The 24736-nt window shown below is 48.7% G+C and overlaps 2 protein-coding genes across 4 annotated transcripts in view; both read right to left on the reverse strand.

The window, feature by feature from the left end:
- Positions 1-3911: 3911 nt before the first annotated feature.
- ABCF1 (ATP binding cassette subfamily F member 1) lies at positions 3912-16412 on the reverse strand. 2 transcript variants are annotated; one of them, XM_007449208.1, is made up of 25 exons: positions 16340-16412; positions 12665-12711; positions 12373-12465; positions 12096-12225; positions 11908-11945; positions 11713-11823; positions 10751-10825; positions 10556-10669; positions 9500-9604; positions 9118-9240; positions 8639-8739; positions 8456-8541; positions 8003-8142; positions 7769-7917; positions 7392-7475; positions 7066-7190; positions 6763-6875; positions 6493-6664; positions 6316-6390; positions 6163-6233; positions 4906-4938; positions 4653-4821; positions 4391-4455; positions 4224-4296; positions 3912-4078 (listed from the first exon to the last, which is right to left on the reverse strand). In XM_007449208.1, the coding sequence occupies exons 1-25, from the start codon at positions 16410-16412 to the stop codon at positions 3912-3914; spliced, it is 2532 nt and encodes an 843-aa protein (XP_007449270.1). The 2 variants fall into 2 exon arrangements, with proteins under 2 accessions (XP_007449270.1, XP_007449271.1); XM_007449209.1 differs by lacking the exon at positions 9500-9604.
- Positions 16413-20195: 3783 nt separating this feature from the next.
- PRR3 (proline rich 3) overlaps positions 20196-24736 on the reverse strand; it is a 5515-nt gene continuing 974 nt past the window's right edge. The window contains exons 2-4 of one of the 2 annotated variants that reach the window (XM_007449212.1): positions 24438-24500; positions 21761-22051; positions 20196-21478 (exon numbers count right to left, since the gene is read on the reverse strand). In XM_007449212.1, the coding sequence (XP_007449274.1) occupies positions 21372-21478; positions 21761-22051; positions 24438-24500 (461 nt within the window). In that variant the 3' untranslated portion in view covers positions 20196-21371. The remainder of the gene's footprint in view (positions 21479-21760; positions 22052-24437; positions 24501-24736) is intronic. The other variant, XM_007449213.1, reaches the window with a different exon arrangement.

Here is a 24736-nt window from a genome sequence, read left to right on the forward strand (position 1 = left end):
ATTCCTGCTCCCAGGCAGTAAATATAATGTTGAAAAACCACAAAATCCTACCAACTTGGCCCAGTACAAATTACTAGCACTGACTCAACATTCACTGCTGCCTGGCAACTCCTAACTCCTCTCCCTTCTCTGGCACCAAATCTCCTGAGAAAGTGAGCCCCATCCTACGTGAGCACCATTTCCCCTTCTCTTCACCTGAAAATATCTGAGTCTGCATTATCTCCTTTCCTTTCTTAGAGGAAGGAGGATATCTCCTCCTGCTCACCTCTCCTGGCATCTCCTCTCCCTGTCTCCCTCCCACCCACCACTCTTCACCCAGCAGCCAGAGCAATTTTGTGAAAATGAAAACCAGGTCAATTCACACCCCTGCGTACACACTGCCTTCTATTACTCCTAGAACCATATCCCAACTCCCTATCAACGTTTATAAGACCCCATGTGTCCTGGCCGCTGCTCCAGCTCTAAGCTCAAGCCATGTTCCTGACCAAGTCAAGCTCTTTCTGGTTTCTGAGCCTCTGCACATTTTGGTGCCTTGCTGAAGGCTCTTTCTCACCCATCTAGTTGGTTCCTTCTCCACCTACAGGCCTTGGTTTTAATTAATGTCACTTCCTCTGAGAAGTCTTCCCTAATCACTCAAGCTAAAGGTGACCCCTACCCTTTCTCTCCTAACACCACGTTTCCTGTGACATGCTCCAAAGGCACCACTGAGTTCCTACCTTTGCACTTCTAACAAACTCCAGGTGATGCCGCTGCCGCTGGTCTAGGACACGCTGAGAACCACTGCCCTAGAGCAGCCACCAGTTTAAGGGTCTCAGCTGCTGCACCAGCACCGGCAGCACAAGGGCAACTTCTTACATTCCCAGGCCTCCTCTGGAGGAGGAGGAGCCACAGGGCTCCTTCCTGACTTTCATCTTTCCCACTGTAGTGCTGACAGACTTCCCTAAAAGGTGTCTTACACGTTCCTAAAACACAGTCCTGCCTTGGCTCTCTTGCCCCTCAAGGACTCATCCTTTGGTCATCCTGTCCATATTCTACAGATGAGGGAGGACGCCCAGGGCACTGGCATCAGAAAACTAGGGCCCCCATCCCAGGAACTCTCCTTTCCAGGCTGGGTGACCATGGGCACGTCAGCGTCTCTGAGTCTGTTTCCTCATTAGGAAGGTGTGGAGAAGAGTAAGTAATGTTTTATAACACTTCTACGGCGCTTATGAACCATATTAGTGCATGATTTGTAGATGACAAAGACTGTCATGAATAAAAATATTTAATTGTTAACTAAATTCCATTTTTCACGCTTTGGGTTACCCACATACTGTACTACTGTGTAAATGTGTAATTTTTTCCTTTCGAGTTCCATTTCTATGCTGCTCTTTTTGAAGAAGTGTAATTCTTTTGCCCATATTTAAAGTGCATTATTATAGTATATATATTGAAGAAAGAAATAAAACTTGTGCCCATGGATGGAAGTTATTTTGGAGCATCTGAAGTATTTGTAGTGAAATCAGCGATCAAACACTTAAAATGCAAAATGTTGGTGTTCATTTTATAAACAACATTCCCAGCTGTTTTGTGTAACATCTCATCTAGACTACTGAACTGAAAAATTTAAGTGCAAAGTGTAGAGTGCACATGAAACACATGTAACCAAAGTAAAAAAATTAAAGCCCTTCACAAATAATTACTTAATCCCTTAATAACCTTATGAGGTAGGTGCTTTTTATCACCTTCATGTTACAAATGAGGAAACAGGTACCAAGAGGCTAAGTCCAAGGTCACCCCGCTAGTCGTGGACTTGAAGCCTGCTCCCACTGTTCTACGACACACCTACTTCGTGGAACTGTGGAGAATACTTTCACATGTAACATCTTACTTGGCACAAGACCCTGATGCTTTTCCCTCAAATTCCATAAGGGATGTTCCTTTATATCTAACTTGGAGATGTACCCAATGGCACCTCTTCAATCATCTTCACACCAAACCTTCACTTTTAGTGTAAAACTCATAATTGAGGTCCAATATTATTTGGCCAGAAAATAACTTCCCAAAATTAGACATCCCAACTTACGGTTCTTCATATTTCCCCCGGAACTGCACACATCTGACCATCCTCTCTCCAACTCCCACACCTGGCTCTTTCCATCTGTCCTTGCCTTGTATCCCTCTCTGTCGTATCCTAATTCAGGATTTATTAGCTCATCCGCACAGTGAAAGTTCTGGTGGCCCATCCCATAAGTCTCTAAAGTCCACCTTGCCCATCACTACCTGAAATCACCACCAACCAACCACTTGCCACTTGGGTTTTACTTTCCAAACCCATCTCTCCAATCTAACTCTAATAAGAAAAGTGGCCACACCAGCCATGTTCTCTCATTAACTCTCAAATAGTTCTTCCTTCTTTAGATCTGCCTTAGACCTGCTCTTTTCCTATGTTCCAAAAATGGCTCCCTATTCCTCATTACTAAAATCCTGGGACTTCCCTAGTGGTGCAGTTGTTAAGAATCTACCTGCCAATGCAGGGGACACCAGTTCAAGCCCTGGTCCAGGAAGATCCCACATGCTGTGGAGCACCTAAGCCCGTGTGCTACAACTACTGAGCCTGTGCTCTAGAGCCCATGAGCCACAACTACTGAAGCCTGCGCACCTAGAGCCCGTGCTCCGCAACAAGAGAAGCCACTGCAATGAGAAGCCCCCGCACCACAACGAAGAGTAGCCCCCACTCGCTACAACTAGTGAAAGCCTGCGCGCAGCAACAAAGACCCAACACAGCCAACAATAAAGAAATAATTTTTAAAAAAAACCTTACTATTTTTAAAGGTCCACTCTCAAGTGATCCCGCCAAATAATCAAGTTCTAGATAATCTTTCTCTTCTATGAGCTCAAGGCAACTTAGAATCTAGAGCACCACATATTTGGCAATTGATTGTATCACGCTATACACTCATGTCTTACTTTCTAAGTCTTCTCTATCTAGACTATTCATGAAGGAAGACCTTGTCTCTTCCCTTCTTGCATACTGCACGGTGCTGTACATGTTGGCTGATTTAGTAACTTTTGGGAGGATCAGCTCTCTGGTCCCTGATACCACGGCGGAGCTTGGATAGTGAGAAACCCGAATGTCCTAGTTGGAAGGGATGACTCACTTTCCTTTGTCCTTGTCGGAAGGGCTGTGGGAAGGGAGGGAGGCTCCTCAAACAGTGAGCACCATCTAAAGTGCAGTAAGACTGCAAGTTAGACCCACCTGTACTGGTGGGGAAGAGAGGATACTAACTGCTGCTAGTAAACTGAACAAAGCAAATCAAGAATAAGAACAGTTCCAGCTCCCACGAAATCTCCAAACAGTGACAGGGCGGCGCAACTCCTTTCCTTTATTTCTTCCCCTTGTAAAGGGCGATTCGAGTTCAGCAGCATTCCTTTCCTGCCCCCAAGTCCCCAACCAGACTAGAGACTGCAGGCACCAAATCCTGGGTGACAGCACAGGCCTCAGAACTCTCCTCCAGCTCTGAGCTGCACCAGCTGTTTGTATCAGTTAGGTCAGCATTAAATCCACCAGAAAAAAGCAGCACCACTCACAGAACAGGGCAGCAGCTGGGCCTGAAGCTTTGAGGCTGACCAGACGCAGGCTTCTGAGGACAGAGTCTCAGACAACTGGCCACATGAGCTTGGCTGGATGGAACTCCATAACAAAGGTCACCTCTGCTTGTACAGAGGGATTTCAAGGACAAGGCCAGCTCAGTTATCTGAAGAGAGCAATCAGACAAGTCTTTCAGAGAAGAGGAAGCAATCGAAGCAGTATCCTGGTCACATCAAGACCACACTCCGCCTTCATGTACCCGAGTAGCTACTGTGCCAGCTGCAGACCAGAGCAGACTTCCGAGTGGAGAGGAGACGAGGGGATGTCCAGGAAGGAAAGCTCACTCTCGGGGCCGGTTGACCATGACTTCACCCAGGGCCTCCAACACCTCCCGCTTGTAGTCTTCGAAGTCACCGTCGATCTGGCTAACACTCTGCTCCTCCACCACCCACAGCTGGCAGTTGGTTTCTGTGATAAGTCGGGCATCATGGCTGACGACGATCACAGCTTTGAAGAAAGATGGCGAGAATGGAGGGCAGGGAGGAAGGAGGAAGAGGGGGATCAGAACCTGAGAGGAGGGCGCCCAGCCGAAAGACACCACAGCCCGGTCCCCAAGGCGGGGAGGAGGAGGGCGCGCCCTGAGCTGACTCACCACCCTTGTATTCGTTGATGGCCTCCCCAAGAGAGTCGATAGACTCGATGTCCAGGTTATTGGTGGGCTCGTCCTATGGGGGAGGAGGCATCCCGTGACTGAGAGTTACGACTCCTACCTTTCCCTTCTGTCACCCTTGCCCCAGCCCTGCAGTCCAGCTCACTCACCAAGATGAGGACATCGGGCTCCCGACAGGACAGCTCTGCAAACACAACTCGGGCTTTCTGCCCACCTGTGGCAAAAGGAAAGGAGATCCACCACACCTTTCACCACCTGACATTTCTGCAGGTAAACCCTGAATGTGTGTGTGCGTGCGCATGCGCACGCGGTGAGGTCCCCCAAGTCCCGGTTCCTCTTTCCTCCTGCCTCTAGGGACAGACTGCAGGTATGAAGGCTAAGGACGGGGACACCTGCCCTGGCCCCTGGTACCAGAGAGTTTGCAGATCTGGATGGTGTGGGCATGACTCTCCAGGCCAAAGCGGCCCAGGCACTTGCGGGCATCCTGGTAGGGCAGGTTGAAGCCCCGCTGCAAGTACTCGGTGGGCGTCTCCTCCATGTGCAGCTGCTCTGCATACTGCTGGTTGAAGAAGCCAATTTTCTGCCCGAGAGAAGAGGGAGGTGGTCGGTCAAAGTCATACTTCCTCTGTCGGCCTCTCACTCCCTGATTCCCAAAGCCACTTACCAGCCGGTGGTTCTTCCTCATTTCCCCACGAGTCTGCAAGGAAAAAGCAAGGGGGGAGCTAAGGGGAAGGGGAAAGGAGCTGCAGCTCCACACCCCAACTTTTCTGAAGGGGAGCTAAACACCAGAACCGGGCTGGAACAAGCCAGCGTGAGAAAGGGAACACGGGCGTCTCCTGAACGTGACCAAGGCAGGCCCAGGAAATCAGAAGCAAGAGGAGAATGAAGAGACAGAAAGCAGAGATTCAGAACCAGGAGCAGACTGACCAGAAGTAAAGGACCCCTGTCCCCACCTCCACCTTCCAGCAAGATGTTTTCAGGGTTCCACCTCAGATGGGGATTAAGAGACAGTTTGTGGGAGGATCTAGAACACCTTTCTGAAGATCTACTCTCTGTGGGTGTGAGGCAACAGGCCCTCTCAACACTTTCTTAGAGGGCGGACAGATGGCTACAACCCACCTAAGCATTACAGAATGCCGCAAAAGTCCCCAAAGCAATTCTAGGGAATTTATCCTAAGGAAAACTAAATTCATGAACAGGTATAAGACGACTATTTACTATAGGTTTGTCCTTTAGTGAAAAATCTAAACGACTGACATCAAATAAACTATGGTAGATCCATACGAAATAAATGCACACATAGGATTACTGACATGGAAAAACGCTTGATGTACATTATCTGGAAAAAGCTGGCTACAGAACAATTCACACGATAGACCACTTTTTTTTAAAAAAGTTACATACACGCTTGTAAAGGAAAAAAAAAGGAGAAAGCAATCCATCAAAATTAATACAGGTTACCTCTGGAGTTTTCTTTGGCTTACGAAACTTCTTTTTCTTCCTTTTTTTTTCCAGCTGTGCTGCGCAGCTTGAGGGATCTTAGTTCACAGACCAGAGATTGAACCCGGGTCCATGGCAATGAAAGCTCTGAGTCCTAACCACTGGACTGCCAGGGAATTCCCTGGCTTGTGCAATTTCTAACCACTCTACAATGGGCATGTATTTCTTGCATAACCGAAACACATGGGGGGTGGGGAGGCGTGCCCCTAGCCTGGCCCCACTTCTCCTGGCTCTTCTCCCCGCCTGATCTAAACCGTCCTCTGCTACAGCACCTCTCAAGGAAGCGCACCATCCATGACAAGTTCTGTATTTAACTCTCCACGGCACAGAGGGGCCCCTGACTGCAGCCTCTGGGGAACAGCCGTGTGCTCACGCTTCCACTCGCTTGTCGCCGTCCCCCCTTCCTGGCTCCCGGACTCACCGGCGTCAGCTTGCCTGTCAGCAGCAGCAGCAGGGTGCTCTTCCCCACACCGTTAGGGCCCACGATGCAGACTGCCAGAAGGAAGATAAAGGTCACAGAGGCGAGGTCCCAGAAACTCTCCCCGGGGCTCCCGAGCCTCCCCTGCCAACTCACTCCTTGAGTCCATGTCAATGCCAAAATCCAGATTCTTAAAGAGTGGTTTCTGCCCCTCATAGCCAAACGTCACACCTGAGAGGCCAGGAAAAGAAGCACTTTATTTTCTCTTCAGAGTCCCCCAAGGGTGCCCTAAATGTCCTGGTGTGGAGGGAAGGTACGGCCGCGGCCGCTCACCGTGCAGGCCCAGCAACGGAGGGCTGAGCGGAGGTGGGTCAGGGAACGTGAAGCGCACGGTGTACTCCCTGGGGCGCTTCAGGAGCTCGGGGGCCTCCTGTGACTCCTCATCCTGGTTTTTCTTCCGGCACTTCTGCTGCTTTCGAGTCAGGGCTTCCTTTGTTTGCTTTTCCTGGGGAAGAAGAGGAAAGGGAGACACCCGCACCCTTCACAGAAGGCCTCAAAAGGCAGGCAGGGCCCGAGTCCTCCCAGGAAGAGTCAGGTGCTCACCGCCTGCTTGGTGGACTTGCCGCCCGCCTTTAACTCCTTCAGCTTTTTCTCCTGCTTCTCATACTGCTTCAGCAGTTCCTTCTGCTTCTGCTGGTACATCTTCTTGAAGGTCACTGGGGCAAGAGAGGGGAATGGGCATCAATGGTTGTCCCTCTCCCCAGCAGGACGGGGGAGGATGGGGGCAGGTGTCATTGTCTAGAATTCTGAAAGACTCAGAATTATCACCACAACGCTACAGGCCCTCCCTCTCAGGCCTTTCTCCAGGAACCACCCCTTTCCTTGCCCTCAAACGATCCTCCTTACTGTAATTGCCCCTGTAGTAATGGAGCCGCTGGGCATCAAGATGGATGATATCGGTACAGACGTCATCCAGGAAGCCCTGGTCATGGGAGACGATGAGCAGCGTCTTCCGCCAGCCTTGGAGGTAGCTGGGTTTTAGAGAAGAGTGTGGAAATGTCACAATGGCCAGGTTAGGGTGGAGTCAGGGGAAGCAGACAGAGCATGGGGGCAGGGAGTGAAAGAGGGGGGGCTGGAGTGAGAGGTGTCAAGGGCAGAGTGGAGACCAGCTAGAGGAAACGAGGGCAGAATGCGAACCAACGATGCAAAGGCTGTAATCAAGAGCTACTCACTTATTGAGCCAGATGACAGCGTTGAGGTCCAGGTGGTTGGTGGGCTCATCCAACATCAGCAGCGTGGGCTCCATGAATAGCGCCCTAGAGGCGGGGCAGCAGAGCGCAGAGTCAGGGGGAAGGAGACCCTTGCTCAGAGAACCCAGAGAAGCCTCTGCTAAGTGGAGCCTGAGACCATGCACACTCCTTCCCAACCTCTCCTTAGACAGTCCCCAGGCAGGAGACAGAGACAGAATACACCCCCAGGTAGGGAGAAAAGACCGAGTCTGACAAGGCAGACAGTAAGGGAGGGAGAAGACGGCTTTGGAAGAACGGGGAGAAGGGAAAGGGCCCTGGTGGACGGAGGCTGGAAGGGAGGGTGGTGAGGGGGGGCCCACCTGGCAAGGGAGACGCGCATGCGCCAGCCCCCCGAGAACTTCTGTGTGGGTCGATTCTGCATCTCAGGGTCAAAGCCCAGACCGGCCAGGATCCGGCGGGCTTTGGCCTCTGCAGCTGCCGCCCCAGTAGCCCGCAATTCCTCATACACCTGGGAAGAGGGAAAAGAGGACACATGCTGTGAGGTCCCAGGAGCCCCCAGTCTTAGCCCGTGTCCCCTGCGCCATCTCCTCTACCTTCTCGAGCCTCTCGGCAGCCGCGTCATCGCCCTGCTCCAGCTGTCCCTGAAGCTGCCGCTCCTCTTCCAACAGCTTCAAGCGCTTGGTGTCGGCTCGGAGAACAGCCTGCACGGCCGGCGTCTCATCAGCTACCACCTCTGGGGGCAGGGGAGAAGTCAGGGTGCCCCAAGGGCCAAGCCTCCGATTCCCTCTTCCCTGTAGCTGTTTCTGGTTTGCCTGACCCTGCCCAGCTCTTTGTACTTGTTCCAAATAAAATACTCTCCAGTCTCTCATCTCTTCTCCCCCTTCTTTAGCACCATTTCCCAGTCCCCAGTCTCCCCACATAACCCTTCCAGCTCTACAACCACAGTTTTTTCTATTCTTGGTTGGCTCCTGTACCCCAGTGGCAGCCCCCCTCAGGCCCCTCGGTTTCACCTCCCCATCAAGCCCCTCTCCCACCAGCGGCCTCACCCTGTTCACAAAGCAGCACGTCGATGTTGGGAGGGATGCTCAGGGCTCGGTTGGCGATGTGCTTGAGGAGAGTGGTCTTGCCCTTGCTGGGGGATGAGAGCTTTTAGGACCAGGCTGCCTCAGAGAAGTCTCTTCTCCTTCCAGCCCCGCCCCTCTCACAGCTCCAGCCCCTCCTCTCCTCACCCATTGGGTCCCACCAGCCCATAGCGGCGGCTGGCGACAATGTACAGGTCTGCGTTGACAAACAGCTCCTTGCCATGGGCGGAGATGCTGAACTTCTCCAGCTGCAGGTGTCAGGGAAGGAGCGAGCACATGAGAACTCTCCCTTCCAGACAGCAGCTGCAGCTTTCTCTCTGCAGGGAAGCCCCCTCTTCTCACCACACCGGCCCCTTCCCCAACCACTGCCTCTAATCGGAGTCTCCAAATCCTAAGCGCGGCCAGCCTGTCCCGCCTTGCTGCCCTCCAAGGGTGGACCCTTATGCTGGCTCTTCTATTTTCTCACTCAAGTTGGCAGAACTCAAGGTGTAGAGAACCGCTCCAAGCTTTCTTCCCAATGGACTTCCCATTCATACCCACTTCCTCGGTTGCCGTGGCCACTCAGGGGAAGGTGAGAAGTGGCATGTCCCTGGGTGAGCTGGTAGAGGGGCCCCCTCAGACCTTACCTTGATGTCAGATGCATTTTCTAACATGGCCTGGCGGGAAGACACCTCTGCTTGCGACACGGAGAAGTCATTTTCAGCAGCACTGGCTGCTTTTAATGAAGCCACCTGGCGCTCATACTCCATCTGAGAAGGAAGGAAAAATCACATTTGAGGCTATTGCCTGCCACTTTCCCATCACCACAATACAGCCCCACATCACCAGACACCGAGACAAGGCTCACAGAGAGCAATTATTTCCTTACTCCAACTGTTCTACTTGACAGAGCACCCAAAGCGCTCCTTCTTGTCCCCTATTTCACATGTCCCCTACTTGAAGCATTAAGGAAAAAAAAAAAAAAATCAGATTCTCCCACCTTTGACCACCAAGAACCCAAAGTTTTACCTGTTTCTTCAGCTTCTTCTTCTCCTTCTTGCTAAGGTGAGCAGAGGGACCATCAGCCTTGGACTCCCCTTCCTCCTCCTCCTCCTCTCCTTCTTCCTCTGAGCCCTGTGAGGACCAGGGCATGGTAAAAACAAGGGACCCCTTCTAGAACTCAGACTTCACATCACATACCCCCAGTTCCACAGTCAGCTCTGTCTCTCTCCACCAGGGTCCTGAAATACACTGGTGGATCCGCTCCCATTCTCATACCCGCCCTGCTCTCCTTGCAGCCCTGTATCCATTTTTGCCACCAGGAATGGTATGAGTATTTATGTATGAAACGTAATAATGTATGCGTAACTATGTACTGTAACTACGTAACTGCCAATACAGTGTAAATGAGGGTTATATGAGGTTCTTTTTCTCATGTTATCAGTGGCCTACACATTAACATGCCGGGGAAAGGTCTAGAAGCCCTAGCATACAGTCACTGAGAAATCCAGCAAAATCAGAACTAGCAAGTGCTAACGGTACGAGGGAGCTCAGAGATCACTAGATCACACAGATGAGAAAACTGAGACCCAAGGAGATGGAAAAATGTACTCAAGGTCACACAGTGAGTGGTGGCAAGAGCCAGAACTCAGACTGACTGAGGCTAACGCCCGCATCATTTCCTCTCTGGGTCAGGAGTTGCCAATGATGGCCCTTGAGCTAAGAACGGTTTTTACACTTTCAAGGAATTTTTCCAAAAATAGAAAAGAAGAAGAATATGCATCAGAGATTGTATATGGCCTGCAAAGCCAAAAATATTTATTATGTGTCCCTTTACAGAAGTTTGCCTGGGACTTCCCTGGTGGTCCAGTGGTTAGGACTCCACGGTTTCAGTGCCACGGGCCCGGGGTTCAATCCTTGGTTGGGGAACTAAGATCCCGCATGCCGTGTGGCAGGGGCAAAAAAAAAAAAAGTTTGCCAACTTCTGCTCTGGAGAATAAGAGCACCCCCAGATCCTGCCCCCTGCCCAAGGGCCACAGAGTCCTAGTCCCTCAGCCCACCTTCCCCCAACACCAAAATACAAACCTGCTCTGCCTTCTTGGCCTTCTCCTTCCCTTGCCTGGGTGGTTCCTCTTCTTTTGTTATTTCCTCTTCATTCTCCTCCTCGCCATTGTCCAGAGCAGCAAATTTATTTTGAGGCTACCAGGGAAAAGACAGCAAGTTTGATGAAACGCTCTAATTCCTGAGACCCAGCCCCTCCTCCTGCCTATACTCCCTCACCTTAGCCTTCCCCTTTGACTTCTCCTCCTTTCCCTTTTTGCCCTTGAGCCCTGGCTGTTGTTCCTGAGATACAGCCTGGAGAAGACACACACAGACACACACAAATTAATTTGCTATACTGTAGCTTAACGAGCATTTCTAAGGAGTCTAGGAGTAGCAGTTAACTATACTGAGTCTGCCAGGGAGAAAATGAGACCTAGCAAAACCCTAGTCTCCGGGTGGATAAAGATAGTGAAGAGACGACTAGAGAATATCAGCAAAGCTAAGGGACTGTGACACAGGCAAGTGAGCCACGTTGGTGAGATGGCCCTAGCACTGGAGGGCTTCCTCAAGAGGACAAATCTCGAGATGAGGTAATTGATGTGGGCTTAGTGAAGGTGTTCTAGGAAGAGGGAAGAGAAGGCATAAAGAACAAAGGTTTCAACACACAGTCAAGCTGGATGCCAAGATGTGATCAGGCTAATCTGAAAGGTATACATGGAGAAGTCCCAAGTAACCCTGCAGAGGGGTCCAAGTGGAAGGGCAAAGGCCTTTGTTTTATATTTTGAGTTTGAAAGCAACAGGATCGCTGTACATTTCCGAGCGATGAAGAATATTTTAAAAAGCTGTCTTTGGGCTTCCCTGGTGGCGCAGTGGTTGAGAGTCCGCCTGCCGATGCAGGGGACACGGGTTTGTGCCCCGCTCCGGGAAGATCCCACATGCCGCGGAGCGGCTGGGCCCGTGAGCCATGGCCACTGAGCCTGCGCGTCCGGAGCCTGTGCTCCGCGGAGGGAGAGGCCACAACAGGGAGAGGCCCGCGGACAGCCAAAAAAAAAAAAAAAAAAAAAGCTGTCTTTGACACTGTAAGCAAGACTGGCCTAGAAGAGCTAGCTGAAAAGCAAGACAAGAAGCCGGGAAATTACCACACTGTGGCCAGAGGTGCTACACGGGGTGGGAGTGACTGGCAGAGCCACCACTATCACCTTATTGATCCGATTTTTCTCTGGCTTGGCTGGCTTAGGAGGATGTTTTTCTTCCTCCTCCTCTTCTTCCTCACTCTGATCCTGAATCAGGGCTGCAAAAACATTGCCACCCTGGAGAATGAAAGGGCCAGAGAAGTCAGCGGGATGGTCAAGGCTGCACCCCTGGGGTCTCTGTCTACCACACAGATGGCTTACCTTGGTTTTCTTCCCTCCTCGGGGTACTGGGGCAGGTACTGAAATGACAAGGGGAGAAGGTGAGACAGGAAAGGAGAATTACAATGTCCTCCTCCTTAATCTAATCCAACTCCACAAGCAAGGAATGCAGCTCCTGACTCTTCATGACTAAAGGGTTCCAGGTACCCATTTCCCCTCGGGACATTTACCCTCATCCTCCTCATCACTGGCCGGCACTGAGAGCTTCTTAAGACGCTCCATGAGCTCCTTCTCCTCTCCGTCATCATCCACATCCTTTTTCCGACGGTTTTTTCGAGCGTCTCGCTTCTTTTTTTGCTGCTGAAAGCCAGTGAGAGAATGAAGCCCAGGCCGCTGCTGTATCTCTGCTCCCGAGAGAGCTCCCCGTCAGCTGAGTGAACCAGTGTGGGCTGCAGAGGGGCTGGCGGACCCATGGATGACTCCATGTAGTGGTGGGTCCCCTGACACCTGTACCTGCTGCTGCTGCTGCTGCTCCTTCTCCTTGAGCGCTTTCTTTTCTTCCCCAGCTTGTCTGTCTTCTACTGCCAGCTCTTCGAAGAACTATAACGGGAGTTAAGATCTAGGTAAACATGGCTCAGAAACCAACCAAGCCCTTCACCACCATACACGAGCCCAGGGACCTTCCACTCCATCCCACCTTGCTCCCTCTCCTGACAAGACCTCTTCCCCTCCCTTGGGCCCCCACCGCCTTCAAAGGGCCACCTTCTGCTCGGAAACACCCACAGTCCTCTCTCCTCACCGTCTTTTTGGTCTTCCTGTCCTTCTTCCCTTTTTTCACCACTTTGTCTAGAAGGTTAAGCAGACATTGTGAATGATGATTTGCAAATTCCAAAGCACTCTGATCTCTCCTGCCAAGCTCTCAGTGGTCCCCACCCTATTTACTGTTTTTCTAGCTCAACTACCACTCCCTAGACATTGGCACAAGACAGACACAAGACATTGGCCACAGACACAAGACAGTGGCCACAAGACAGACAATGGCTGGTCTAGGGTAGCAGTGGGAGGAAGAGAAGGAGAATCCACAGGGTGATGGCAGAAGTGAGAAGTAAGAGTATTCAGAGATGACTGCAATGTTTTTAGCTGGCAAAATTAGCTGGGCTAGTGGTACCATTGATTAACGCAGGATATACTGGAAGGGAAGGACCCCTCTCCCCACCCCTACCACCCATGGGGGAGAAAGGTAGGACAAAAATATGAATTCAGTTGGGGATATGTCATTTTTGGAACCTGCAGGCCATGGAAACAGCCATGTGGTAAGTCAACAAGCACCTGGGTCTATGCCACACCTGCTCCACTAGCACTTCTAGCACAAATCACTAGCTGTGACTGTACTTAATTGGGCATCAGTCCTTCATCCTAGAGAGCGACCTGAGAGGCTATTTAGCTCGTGTTCCCAGGGAGCAAAGTGGGGAGTCGATAAAAGTTTACTGACTGAACAAATTCCAGCTTCTCCTTTCTGTCCATCCCCATTTCCCTGAAGGCAGGGGACTAGGTCTAACTCCCTCCCACATCAGACTGGGAGGCAGCCAGCAGCCTCGTGACTTCTCTCCACGGCCAGGCCTGTCCACTATCACATTCGTCTCCCAACCATCCCATCTACCCACTGCTACCCAATTCTATCCAGAAGCACTCCTGCAATCACTTGGGTTCTTCTTCCCCAAAAAACCCCAAAACAAAGGCTTTCTGCTATCCACCACGTTGAGTATTCTCAGACCAGATTTCCACCTAGTCCACAGTAATCATTTATTCAGATACTGAGCATCTACAGTGTCAAAAACTGGAGATAATAAAGGACAAATGCTATAACTTAGGACCTCACAGACTAAAAGGGCGCATCCTATCTTGTCTGCTATCTGTTTCCCTATTCACACCCGTGTTCTGGACACTGGCTTCTCCCCGCTCCTTGGTTAACTCCCAGGCACGCTTATGCCTGTCTTTGCTTTATCTGTGACCTCCGTCCTGAACACATTTCAAAATCTGATCCCCATATTGGGTGACTAGCGTGATGGAACTGAAAAGATGTGCAGAAGATAATGAAAGGTTTTATAAGCTATTCCAAGGAGTGTAACCCTAAAGCCATTAAGCAGGAGGACCCACTGCAGTACACAAGAAGGAATGACATGATCAGCTCACCCTGACAACACTGAGAAGTGACTTAGACACTAAGTATCTCCAAGGACTAACACAATCACACCTCCTGACCGTAGGGAGAGATGCCTGTGCACAGGTTCAAGCGTGAGAAAGTATTATCAGCAAGGAACAGGAAAAGGCTAAGTGTGGCTAAAGCTATGCTGTATCCTCCACATCTCCCCCTCTAATGGCTCCTCCCCTTAGTAAGTACATCACTGAAGTGACTCCTAATTTCAAAGCCAAGTAAAGCACTTTTGGTAACCTTACAATCTCCTCCCCCAATTACTGTTTCTATCCTGTCTTCATTGAGTTTCAGTGCAGTCCACGCTAGCTCCACCTCCTCATCTCCCGTTCCCTTTTGAATATACTGCAACCTGATTCAGCTGTCATCTTCTAATGAATACTACTTTTCTCAAAGTTGTCACTGTCCCCTTAGTTGTTCAACCCGAAAAGGTTTCTTTGTAGTCCTTATTTTGTGTGATTACTTGGCAACATTCCATGCTACCTACCTCCTCATTCTTTTAATTCTCCTTTCCTGTTGTTACTTAGCGTCAGGGATCCTGCTTCTGCTGGTCTGCCTCTAGTTTCTCTGGCTGCTCTCCTTTCTCGGTCTCATCTCCTCAGCCTTCTTCTCTACCTTACTTCCCTTAATTGTTGAGGTTCTTTTGGGTTCCCACCTTCTATGTCTTTTCGCTTCAATCTGCATACACTCTCTAGGGGATGCCCCGTACAACTACACTCACCTGTGTCTTTACTCCTAGTCTAGAGCTCTCTCTCCACAGCCACCAAACAAACTCTCTCCTTGCATCTCCTCTTAAAATTCCCCAGAAATCTCCAACTCAGCATTCAAAAGCTGACCTTACCTCTTCCCGCTCCCCACTCTACAGCCCACTACTGCTTTCAATAAATAGCCTACTAACTGCTGCATTATTCAAGTGAGTGTCAGCCTTAATTCTTCTCCCTTGATTCAGCTGGTTCCCAGTTCCAGTCAATGTCCTGGCTTACTCTCTTACCACTTCTCACCTGGATCATTACCAGAGCCTCCTAAATGGTCTCCCTCCCTCCAACCATTCCTTATGCACTTCAATGGGTCCTCCTTCTTAATGTTTTTAGGACTAAGTTCCTTGGAGTAGTGTATAACACCTTTCATTATCTGTCTCCCGCACGTCTTTCCAACCCCATCACACTAGTCACACAATACTGGGAACCAGCCAGGCTCAACGACATCTCTACCTCTGCACTAACTGCACCCTCTGCTTGCTTAGGATGTTCTTCCCCTTGCTAACTCACACTGATCCTTCAAGAACGAACTCGGCTATCACATATCCCTGGGAGGCTTTGCTGACACTCCCGCCCTATCTGATAGATGTTGCCCCTCTCTTTTCTAGTCCCATAGCATTCTCAACACATTCATCACACTCTGTCAGCCTCTGTCTGATTAATGCTCTGTCCCCTCCACTAGACTTGCCCCTTCTCGATAGGCAAGGCTTATCTTTCATCCCTACACCTCCAGTTCTTCTGCACAGCACCAGGTACAAAGTAGGCATCCAATAAATGCCTGTAAAATTAATCACTGTATACCTACTATAATTATTTGTATCCATTTTATCTCCCTCTTGAAGTACCTTCAAGCCTGGTAGGATGTCTTCGTATTTTTTTCTCCCCTCCCCAAAGCATAGCATTTACACTGCATAATTAAAAACAGGTGCTCCATAAACATCCGCTGCTTTTAAGTAAACCTTAATACTCCATTCCAACACCCAGTGTCTATGCTCTTGCTCCAGTTCAGTCAGAAAGGTGTCTTACGAAAGAGCGCAAGGAGTCATCCTTTCTTAAGAAGCAGGTGGGATGATGGGTTCCACGGGTGAGTGTGAGAATGTGTACGTGTGTGTGTGCGCGCGCGAGAGAGGAGGTCGAGGCACAACTTATATCAATATGTAAGTGCCGGATGTGGAATACCGTGTGGTGGGGAAGATGTCCAAAAGAGAAGAAAACAGGATTTTCTCAGTTCTCCGCATCTCTCCCTCCGTACCATAAGCTCTTCCTCGTCTCTTTCCCAGTCTTACTGAAGTTCCTGCGTGACACCCCGGCACCTCTTCTTTCGCCGGCACCCCAAAAGCCCTCCGGCCAGGGCAAACTCTTCCCGGCCCCACTGAACGCATGCGCAGTAGCCCTCGCACGGCCCGGTCAGTCTCGCGCCCCGTGACTCTCTCCTAAGACACGCACACACTTCTCTCTCTTCTTCTCTTTCCTATCTCCTTCCCTCCCTGCCTACCAGCCTCACCTGTGGAGCTCGTGGTCTCTCCGTCCCCGATCCACTCGGGCTCCGGCGGCTGCTGCTTGGGCCCCTTCGGCATCGCGATGGCAGTTACCGCAATCTTGGCGGCGCCGGGCGCTATTTCCGGTTCCGGCAGCTTGGGGCCCGGAACAAGGCGGGCTCTCTACGCCTGCGCTATCGACCCCGCCCCCGGACGGCCCACGAGCGCCGTGCCATCGTCTCCGGGGAGTGCTTGCGGCGGGGGTCAGCCCACAGGGGTCGCGACAGCAAGTTTGTGACGGTTAGGGAACCCCAACGCAGTGACTCCGCGACGCCGCGTGACTAAGGACTGAACATAATAATTTCCGACTAGTATGAAAGAGTGAAGTCATCTTTTCTTTTTTTTTTGAGAAACTGAATGCTACCTTGTACCAGCCCCGTAACGTATGGTTAGGAGCAGAAGGGCGCAGTCCACCGACTCAGGAAGAGGCCTTGTCGGTCAAGTGTTGAGATGTGTCACAAATCCCGAGGTGTAGAGGTGTAAACGAGGAGGAACTCTAGCCTAACAAACAGGAATTACGGTGCGGTGGAGCTTCAGTTCACCTTTTTTTTTTTTCTTTTTTGGTAACAGCTTTTCTGAGGTGTAATTGAGTTACCATAAACTGCGTATTACAATAGACAGCCAATAAACTGCAGTGTACACTTTGATAAGTTTTGACATGTACACACCTGTTAAAACACCACCACAATATTTGGGTCACTTTTTTTTTTTTGTGACTCTTGGGATTCATTGGAACTTCCTGACTTTTTTTAAAAATTTGTTTTTACTTCTGGCTGTATTGGGTCGTTGTTTCGGTGTGCGGGCTTCTCATTGCAGTGGCTTCCCTTGTTGCAGAGCATGTGGGCTCTAGGCGCACAGGCTCAGTAGTTGTGGCACACGGACTTAGTTGCTCCACAGCATGTGGGATCTTTCCGGACCAGGGATTGAACCCGTGTCCCCTGCATTAGCAGGCAGATTCTCAACCACTGCGCCACCAGGGAAGTCCGGCCTTGGTGTTTTTAAGAGCTGGGCTGGCCCTTACATCTAGGCCATAGTGCTCTCACATTGAACATAACCTCAGAACACCCATGCCAGACAAGGACAATCTGTGACTGTGATGAAGTAAGACAGTCTATAATCTTGTGTAAGTGCAGACAAAAACAAGGTTACTATGGAAACCATAAATCCTAAACAGGTCCCTCTCAGCTAAAATAAGTAGTGGCTGCTTTTTTGCCAATTACAGCTTCAGCCATGTTTCATTTCTCCCCCCAGAGGAGACTGTGTTATCTGTGGGTTCCACATATTCGAATTCAACCAACCTAGGATCAAAATAATAGGGGAAAAAAGAAATTCCAGGAAATTCCAAAAAGCAAATCTAAATTTGCTGCATACCAGCTACTACTTACATAGCATTTATATTGTATCTATAACTATTTACATGGCATTTACATTGTATTCAGTATTATGAGTCATCTAGAGATGACAAACTATAGGAGAGGATGTGTGCAGGTTATATGCAGATATTATGCCATCTTATACAAGGGACTTGAGCATCCTTGGATTTTGGCACATGAGGGGGTCCTGGAACGAATTCCCCATAGATGCCGAGGGATGACTGTATTAAAATGTGAAATGATAGAATTGCTCCCACTTCCTGGGAGCACTCAATCTAGATTCCCCACTTCCTTGACTCTTCCCCCAAATCACAACACAAACCCTAACACAAACACAAATCCTAATCACTCCTAACCCTCTCTTAGTGAGATCTCTGCAGGTGATAAACCCAACTTTGTTTAACTAGAGGTGGTTCCTGTGTGGTCTTTGGCTGGAGGGCACTGACACTTTTACTGTCTTATTCTCTATTTCATGTCCAAATTCTAGCAGGGAGGCACTGGTAGAGGATGTTCATCCTCCTCTAATGTTTTTACCTGCTGAAGGGCCAAGACTTTGCCTAGTACGTGGCTGCCTGAATAGAGTACTTTTCAAGCCTCACTGGGGCCAAGGATTGGCCACAGGACTAAGTTATGGCCAGTGATGTGTAAGTTAAAGAGGGCATGTTAGCTTGGAGGTAATTTCCTCTGCCCTTCCTCCATCCTGAGGCTTGGAGCATGGATAAATGAGCTAGAGTTTCACTGCAGACTGTAAATAGGAGGGTCTGGCCCCAAGAATCATGGAGCGGAGAGCTAGGGGGAAGCAGGGGTTCTGAACACCTGAGGACCTTGTGGTGGCATGATTGTCACACATGCCTTGTCCTACACTTCTTGACTTGTGAGAGAAATAAACTTCTATCTTGCTTTAAGACTAATTTTGGTTTGTTACAACTGAACTTAAAACTCATAACTGGGCCATAATAGGTGCTTAATATTTAGAGTGAATGAATGTATCCACGCTCATAGCTTCAACCAGTACCTATATGCAAGTAACTCAGATTTATGTCTCTAGTTTTAATCTGAGTACCAAATCTGTATATCCAGCTACTTACTTTATATCTCTCCTTGGATGTCTTAAAACATGCAACCATTCCAAAAGCAAATTAGTGGCATTCTGCCTGTTTTCTTCTAATACCTTTTCAAACAGCACTTGGTTATGCGAGCCAGAATGACCCGACCCTGGGAAACCTAAAATACTTTCATTTTGGTCTCTTTATTTCCAAATGTTCACGTTTCTTCCACTCCGCTACCCAAGTCTATACCACCAACAACTCCCTCGGACTGCTCAAGTAACTTGCTAATGCCACTTCCAAGCCTGGCCAGCTCCATACAGAGGTCATCTTTTTGAAAAACCAATCTAATCTATGATACCCACCTGCCTAAAATTCTTCAAAGGCTTCTGTCTTAAGACCCAAATCCTCATGTTCTGCAAGGCCCTGAGTCGTCTAGCTCCTTTTCCTTCTCCTCACCTCTCACTCTTCTCATCTCCTCTTAGCAACACCTTTGCCTGGACTCTGCTCTCCCACCTCACCTCCTGCTTGTGCTCAGAGCTTGTCTCACCTGCCATCTCCCCAGACTCCGTTTATAACGTGCTCCCCCACCACGCCTCCCCTTTTTTTTTTTTTTTAAATGTATTTATTTTTTATTTATCTTTGGCTGCATCGGGTCTTTGTTGCTGTGCGCAGGCTTTCTCTAGTTGCCGCGAGCTGGGGCTTCTCACTGTGGTGGCTTCTCATTTCAGGGCACAGGCTCTAGGCGCGCAGGCTCGCTAGTTGTGGCACGCGGGCTCAGTAGTTGTGGCTCGCGGGCTCTAGAGTGCAGGCTCAGTATTTGTGGCGCACAGGCTTAGTTGCTCTGCAGCATATGGGATCTTCACGGACCAGAGCTCGAACCCGTGTCCCCTGCATTGGCAGGCGGACTCTTAACCACTGTGCCATCAGGGAAGTCCCCGTCTCGCTTCTTCATAGCACTTCTGACAGGTACTTCACGCATACTGGTGACTTTTTCACTAACGTGTCTCCTCTTGTAGATTTTCAATTCATTGATTTCAGCTCTCCATTTTCTCTAGCGTCTAGTACATTGCCTGGCCCACACACACGCTACAGATATTTGCTGAAAGATTGCTTTGTCATTACCACTCCATAAACCTCAAACCATAAATGCAGGTAAAATGTTTAAAAATTACTCCATGGATACCTGGCCTTTCCTTTTTCTCAACAAAACTTTACCCTTGAACAAAATGCAACCTGGTCGGGTTGATTCCCATAGGTTAATGGGACGCCACTGGTTTCCTCAGACTGGAAGAAACTTCTAGCCACACTGCGTATGAACTAAATGAATAAACGGACTCCAAGAAGAACAGCCTCACCTGCGCCTCCTGAGATGACTGGAACACAGGGATTAAAGAAAATGCTTGTTTCCGCTGCATTTATTACTAATATAAAAACATATTAGAAAGAAAAAATTCATTCTCAGTTCTCCAACGGCTCTCATCCCTCCCTCTTGCCCACACAACTCCTGACCCATTTCCCCAGGGCCAGTTCAAAACTGAACCTGTTCACTGCCGTTTTCACAGAAAACAACCAGTGCCAGGGATGCAGGGGAAGAAGGTTGGAAGAGGGTGACAGTACTGTCCAAGTTCCACCCACAGTTAGACCAGGTGGAGATTCACAGAATTCAAATGAAAGGGCTGGTGGCCTCACAATGACATAGTCTAACTAAAACGGGCTGGAGAGGAGATAGGGTAGAAGACATCTCTCGGGCCTGTGTCAAACCCAGAGAAACTGATACCGGGAGAATGGGGAGGACCAGGCAGGCAGCCCTGTGGAAGTTTCACAGTTCTCCCACGTCGGGAGGTGGGGAAAGTCTAGAGGCCACCAACGGCCCCACGCATTTTGGCAGAAAAACTCACTCTAGCGTTGGGAAGTCACAAAAATGCCATGGACACTGAGAAAGGCTATGAGGGGATGCACAGTCTCACAAAGCACAGTGATCACAGACCATAGCGGTGGAGATCATGCTACTGATGCAGAAACTACAAAATCCAAAAGCAGGGAACGTGGCCTCTCAGGAGTGACTCTGCACCAGTCATCCCAACTTGACCCCAGGTCAGACAAGCTGGTGAGTGTCACAGAGCAGCTGATAACACTGGGGAAAGGGGGTGTCACATAAAAACAACTTAAAACAAGCAGCGAGAAGGGAATGGTAGGAAACTGCTCCAGGGCTCTCAGGAATCCAGGGCGCTACCTGGGGCTGGGTGGACAGATGCACAAGAAACAGCACCAAAGAGGTTTCCTGTTCTACAGTCAGCTGGCGAGGGGGAAGAGGATCCAGGAGGCAGTTGAATGGAGCAAAGATGGGGTCCCGGAGACGAGTCTCTGGAGGCTGCATCAGAAGGAAGAGTGCACACCGTGCACCAGTCATGGAACACAGCTCTGCACCCCGAGTGGGGGGAGGTGGTGATGGAGCTGGGCATCACTGACTGAGGGCGACAGGTGAACGGCCTCACGGTAGCCATCACAGGGCCACAGGGAAGTATATGGCCGCCAAGTCAGAGGGCTCCTTCCAGTCTGGATGGGAAGGCACAGTCTCACAGAGGAGGTCCATTTACGCCAGGGTGGTAGAAGGCACAGAGGTCCTCATATCGACAGTGGCCCTTTTTGGCAAAGTGTCGGCAGACGGGGCGGTCAGATTTGTCTGTGAACAAGCGAAAACCGGGCAGTTTAAAATGCGAGTTAAGAAAGAAAACAAATGTAACAAAAAAGCAGAGATAGAGAAGGCAGTGAGATTTCCTACTCACTACCATTTCCAGATATGATGGAATGGTAGTCTTTCTCCTGGGAGAAAAAACATTCAGGGCTACTCCTACTTCAAAAGGACAAAGGACAGCCCAAGAAGAGCCATGGGCATTCTGGACATGAGGTCACTTTGGGAGTGATGGGTGTTCAATGTGTGCAGGCATAAAAAACTGGACCTCACCTTCCATAACCTGGGGTCCATCCTTGGGTGGGCAGGTATTCTTGATAAGAGACCAGCTTTTGAGCCTTCGAGGATTTCTCTGCTCTTTGTGAAAGCCTCCCCTGGAGGGACCCCCATGGCCTGGTCCAGGAAAAGGAGGCTCAGCATTGACCCCCCACCAACCACGACCATATGGGCCAGACCTGGGGCCTAGGCCTCCCCGAATTGGGCCTCTGCCCCGGGGAGGAGGTGGGAGACTCAGCAGTGGTGGGATCATTGGTCCCCTTGATCCCGGAGGACCTCTGTGAAGAGCTGAAGAGAGAGAGAGAGAGGGAGAGGGAGAGAGGGAGAGAGAGAGCAAGAGAGAGAGAAACATGGAAAGGTGATCAATGGCCAGCTTAATCCAGATAATGAAGCCCTGATTTTTTAAAAACTTTTTTATTGAAGTACAATATACATACCAAAAAATACACAATTTTAAGTGCACAACTCAATCATGACCAAAGTAAACACACCTGTGTTTCCACTAACACAGGCTAGAGAAGGGATAGAGCCTTATTAGCACTTCAGAAGCCCCACCCCCTTGTGCCCCTCCTCCCCCACTATCCCACCCTACTCCCCAAAAGTAACAACTATCCTGACTTCTAGCATCATAGGTTAGTTTTTGCCTGTTTTTGAACTTTGCATAAATGAAATCATACAGTCTGCATTCTTTTGTGTCTGGATCCTTTCGCTCAACATCATGTTTATGAGATTCATCCAGGTTGCCTGTAGCAGGAGTTCCTTCATTTTCATTGCAGTGTAGTATCCCATTGTATGCACGTACAACTTATTTAGCCATTCTACTGTGGTGGATTCCAGTGTGGGGCTATAACAAAAAATGCTGCTATGAACATTTTTATACGTGTCTTTGGTATACACATGGATTCATTTCTGTTGAGTGTATATGTAGCAGACATGTTACTGGGTCCTCAAGTATATGTATGCTCAAGTTTAAGGAAGTCAAACTTTTTTTTTTTCCAAAGTGGTTGTACCAACTCACACCCCCACCAGCAGTTGTTCCATAGACAACCTGTTGTTCCTTGACAACACTTGGTAATGTTGATCTTTTTCATTTTTGCCATTCTGGTGAGTGTGAAAAGCGGTGTTTTGTTTTGAAATTGTGGTTAAAACATGTAACATAAATTTTGCCATCTTAACTACTTCTAAGTGTACATCTCTGTAGTGTTAAGTAAATTCATCTTGTTGGAAACAGATCTCCAGAAATTTTTCATCTTGCAAAACTGAAAGTTTATAGTTACTAAACAACTCTCTTTTCCCCTCCTCCACCCAGCCCCTGGCAACAACCATTCTACTTTCCGTTTCTATGAATTTAGCTATTTTAGATACCTCAGATCAGTGGAAACATAGAGCAGTTTTTTTTTGTGACTGGCTCATTTCATTTAGCATGGCCTCAAGGTTCATCCGTGCTGTAGCATGTTACAGGATTTTCTTCCTTTTGGGGGCTGGATCATATTCCACTATATGATTATACCACATTTTGTTTATCCATTCATCCATCAACAGACATTTGGGTGGCTTCCATCTCTTGTCTACTGTGGATAGTGCTGCTATGAACATGGGTGTGCGAGTCCCTCTTCAAGATCCTGCTTTCCATTCTTTTGGGTAAATACCCAGAAGTGGAATTGCTGGATTATACAGTAGCTCTATTTTTAATTTTTTGAGGAATCTCCATAATGTTTTCCATAGTGGTTGGACTACTTTACAATCCCACCAACAGTACACAAGGGGCTCAGTTTCAAACTTATGTGTTTTTATCTTGCATTTATTTGATGACTAATGATGTTGAGTTCTTATTCATGTTTTTGGCTATTTAGAGATCGGTTTTTATCAGGTGGCTGTTCTGGTCTTTTGACCATTTTTCTAACAGGTTGTCAGAGAGTTTTTATATATTCAGGATATGAGCTCTTTACTGGTTATATTTGTTGCAAGTATCTTCTACTCTGTGGCTTCCTATTAACTTCTTAATGGTGTGATTTGATTAACAGAAGTTCATATTTTCTAACATAGTTCAGTTTATCTTTCCTTTATGTGTGTGTGTTTCTTGTCTGTTTAAAAGCTCTCATCTACTTTAAGCCCATGAAATACATTTGTTTTCTAGAATTATTTCTTTACCCATGAATATCCAATTAATTCAGCATCATTTACTGAAAAGACCACTATTTCAGTTCCATCTTCATCATCAATGAAATGGCCACATATGTGTGGGCCTGTTACTGGACTCTTTATGCCGTTCTGTTGATTTATATGTCTATTGTTGGGCCAATACCACACTGTTACAACTACTACAGGTTTACAATAAGTCTTGATATTCAGAGTAAGCCCTTCCACTTCAAGATTATCTTTGCAATCTCTCACCCTGATCCTCTGCGTTTCCATACAATAACGTAGAATGTTTATTTCTACAAAAACAATGTAGGGATTATAATTGGGAGTGCACTGAATCCATAGGTCAGTTTGGGAAGAAATGACATTTTTACAACATTGAGTTTTTCCAGGCTGTCAATACACAACATCTCTCCATTCATTTAAGTACAAAATTCCTGATCTTTAAATTTTAAGTCCTTTCTGGGTTTTAGTCCCTCCCTTGCTCCCTTCTCAGGACCTAATCAAAGGATGAGGGCCCCTTCCTCCTCACCTGACTTGGGGTCACCAGGCTTTCCATTGGCCATGGGGGGAGGGCCCAGAAGGCTGGGTGGTCCTAAGGGCAGACATGAAAATATGGTCATCAGAATGGACTAAAAAACTGATGATCCTGTTCTTAGATGTTTGTCTTCTATTACTCATTTCTTAATCTAACCAGCAAAGCCAGGTATGTTCTCAGCAGTGTTATGAGTTCTCACCCCATCTATTTCCAAAGCGTTTTCAGGATTTGCAAAGTGGAGACTCAGCCAAGTCAAGGGAGATAATGAGGAAAGGATACCTACAAACTTTCTC

The sequence above is a fragment of the Lipotes vexillifer genome, unplaced genomic scaffold, assembly GCF_000442215.2.
Source record: "Lipotes vexillifer unplaced genomic scaffold, Lipotes_vexillifer_v1.1 scaffold657, whole genome shotgun sequence".
NCBI lineage: Eukaryota > Metazoa > Chordata > Mammalia > Artiodactyla > Lipotidae > Lipotes > Lipotes vexillifer.

What these genes read in the sequence shown, in the direction of transcription:
- ABCF1 (XM_007449208.1), bottom strand. Translation starts at nt 16,412, where the DNA reads ATGCCGAAGGGGCCCAAGCAGCAGCCGCCGGAGCCCGAGTGGATCGGG. An exon ending in GAGGAGGGAAGAAAACCAAG is followed by an intron (nt 11,824 to 11,907) that starts GTAAGCCATCTG and finishes TTCATTCTCCAG; the next exon opens with GGTGGCAATGTTTTTGCAGC. An exon ending in TGACAGGCAAGCTGACGCCG is followed by an intron (nt 4,939 to 6,162) that starts GTGAGTCCGGGA and finishes TTTTCCTTGCAG; the next exon opens with ACTCGTGGGGAAATGAGGAA.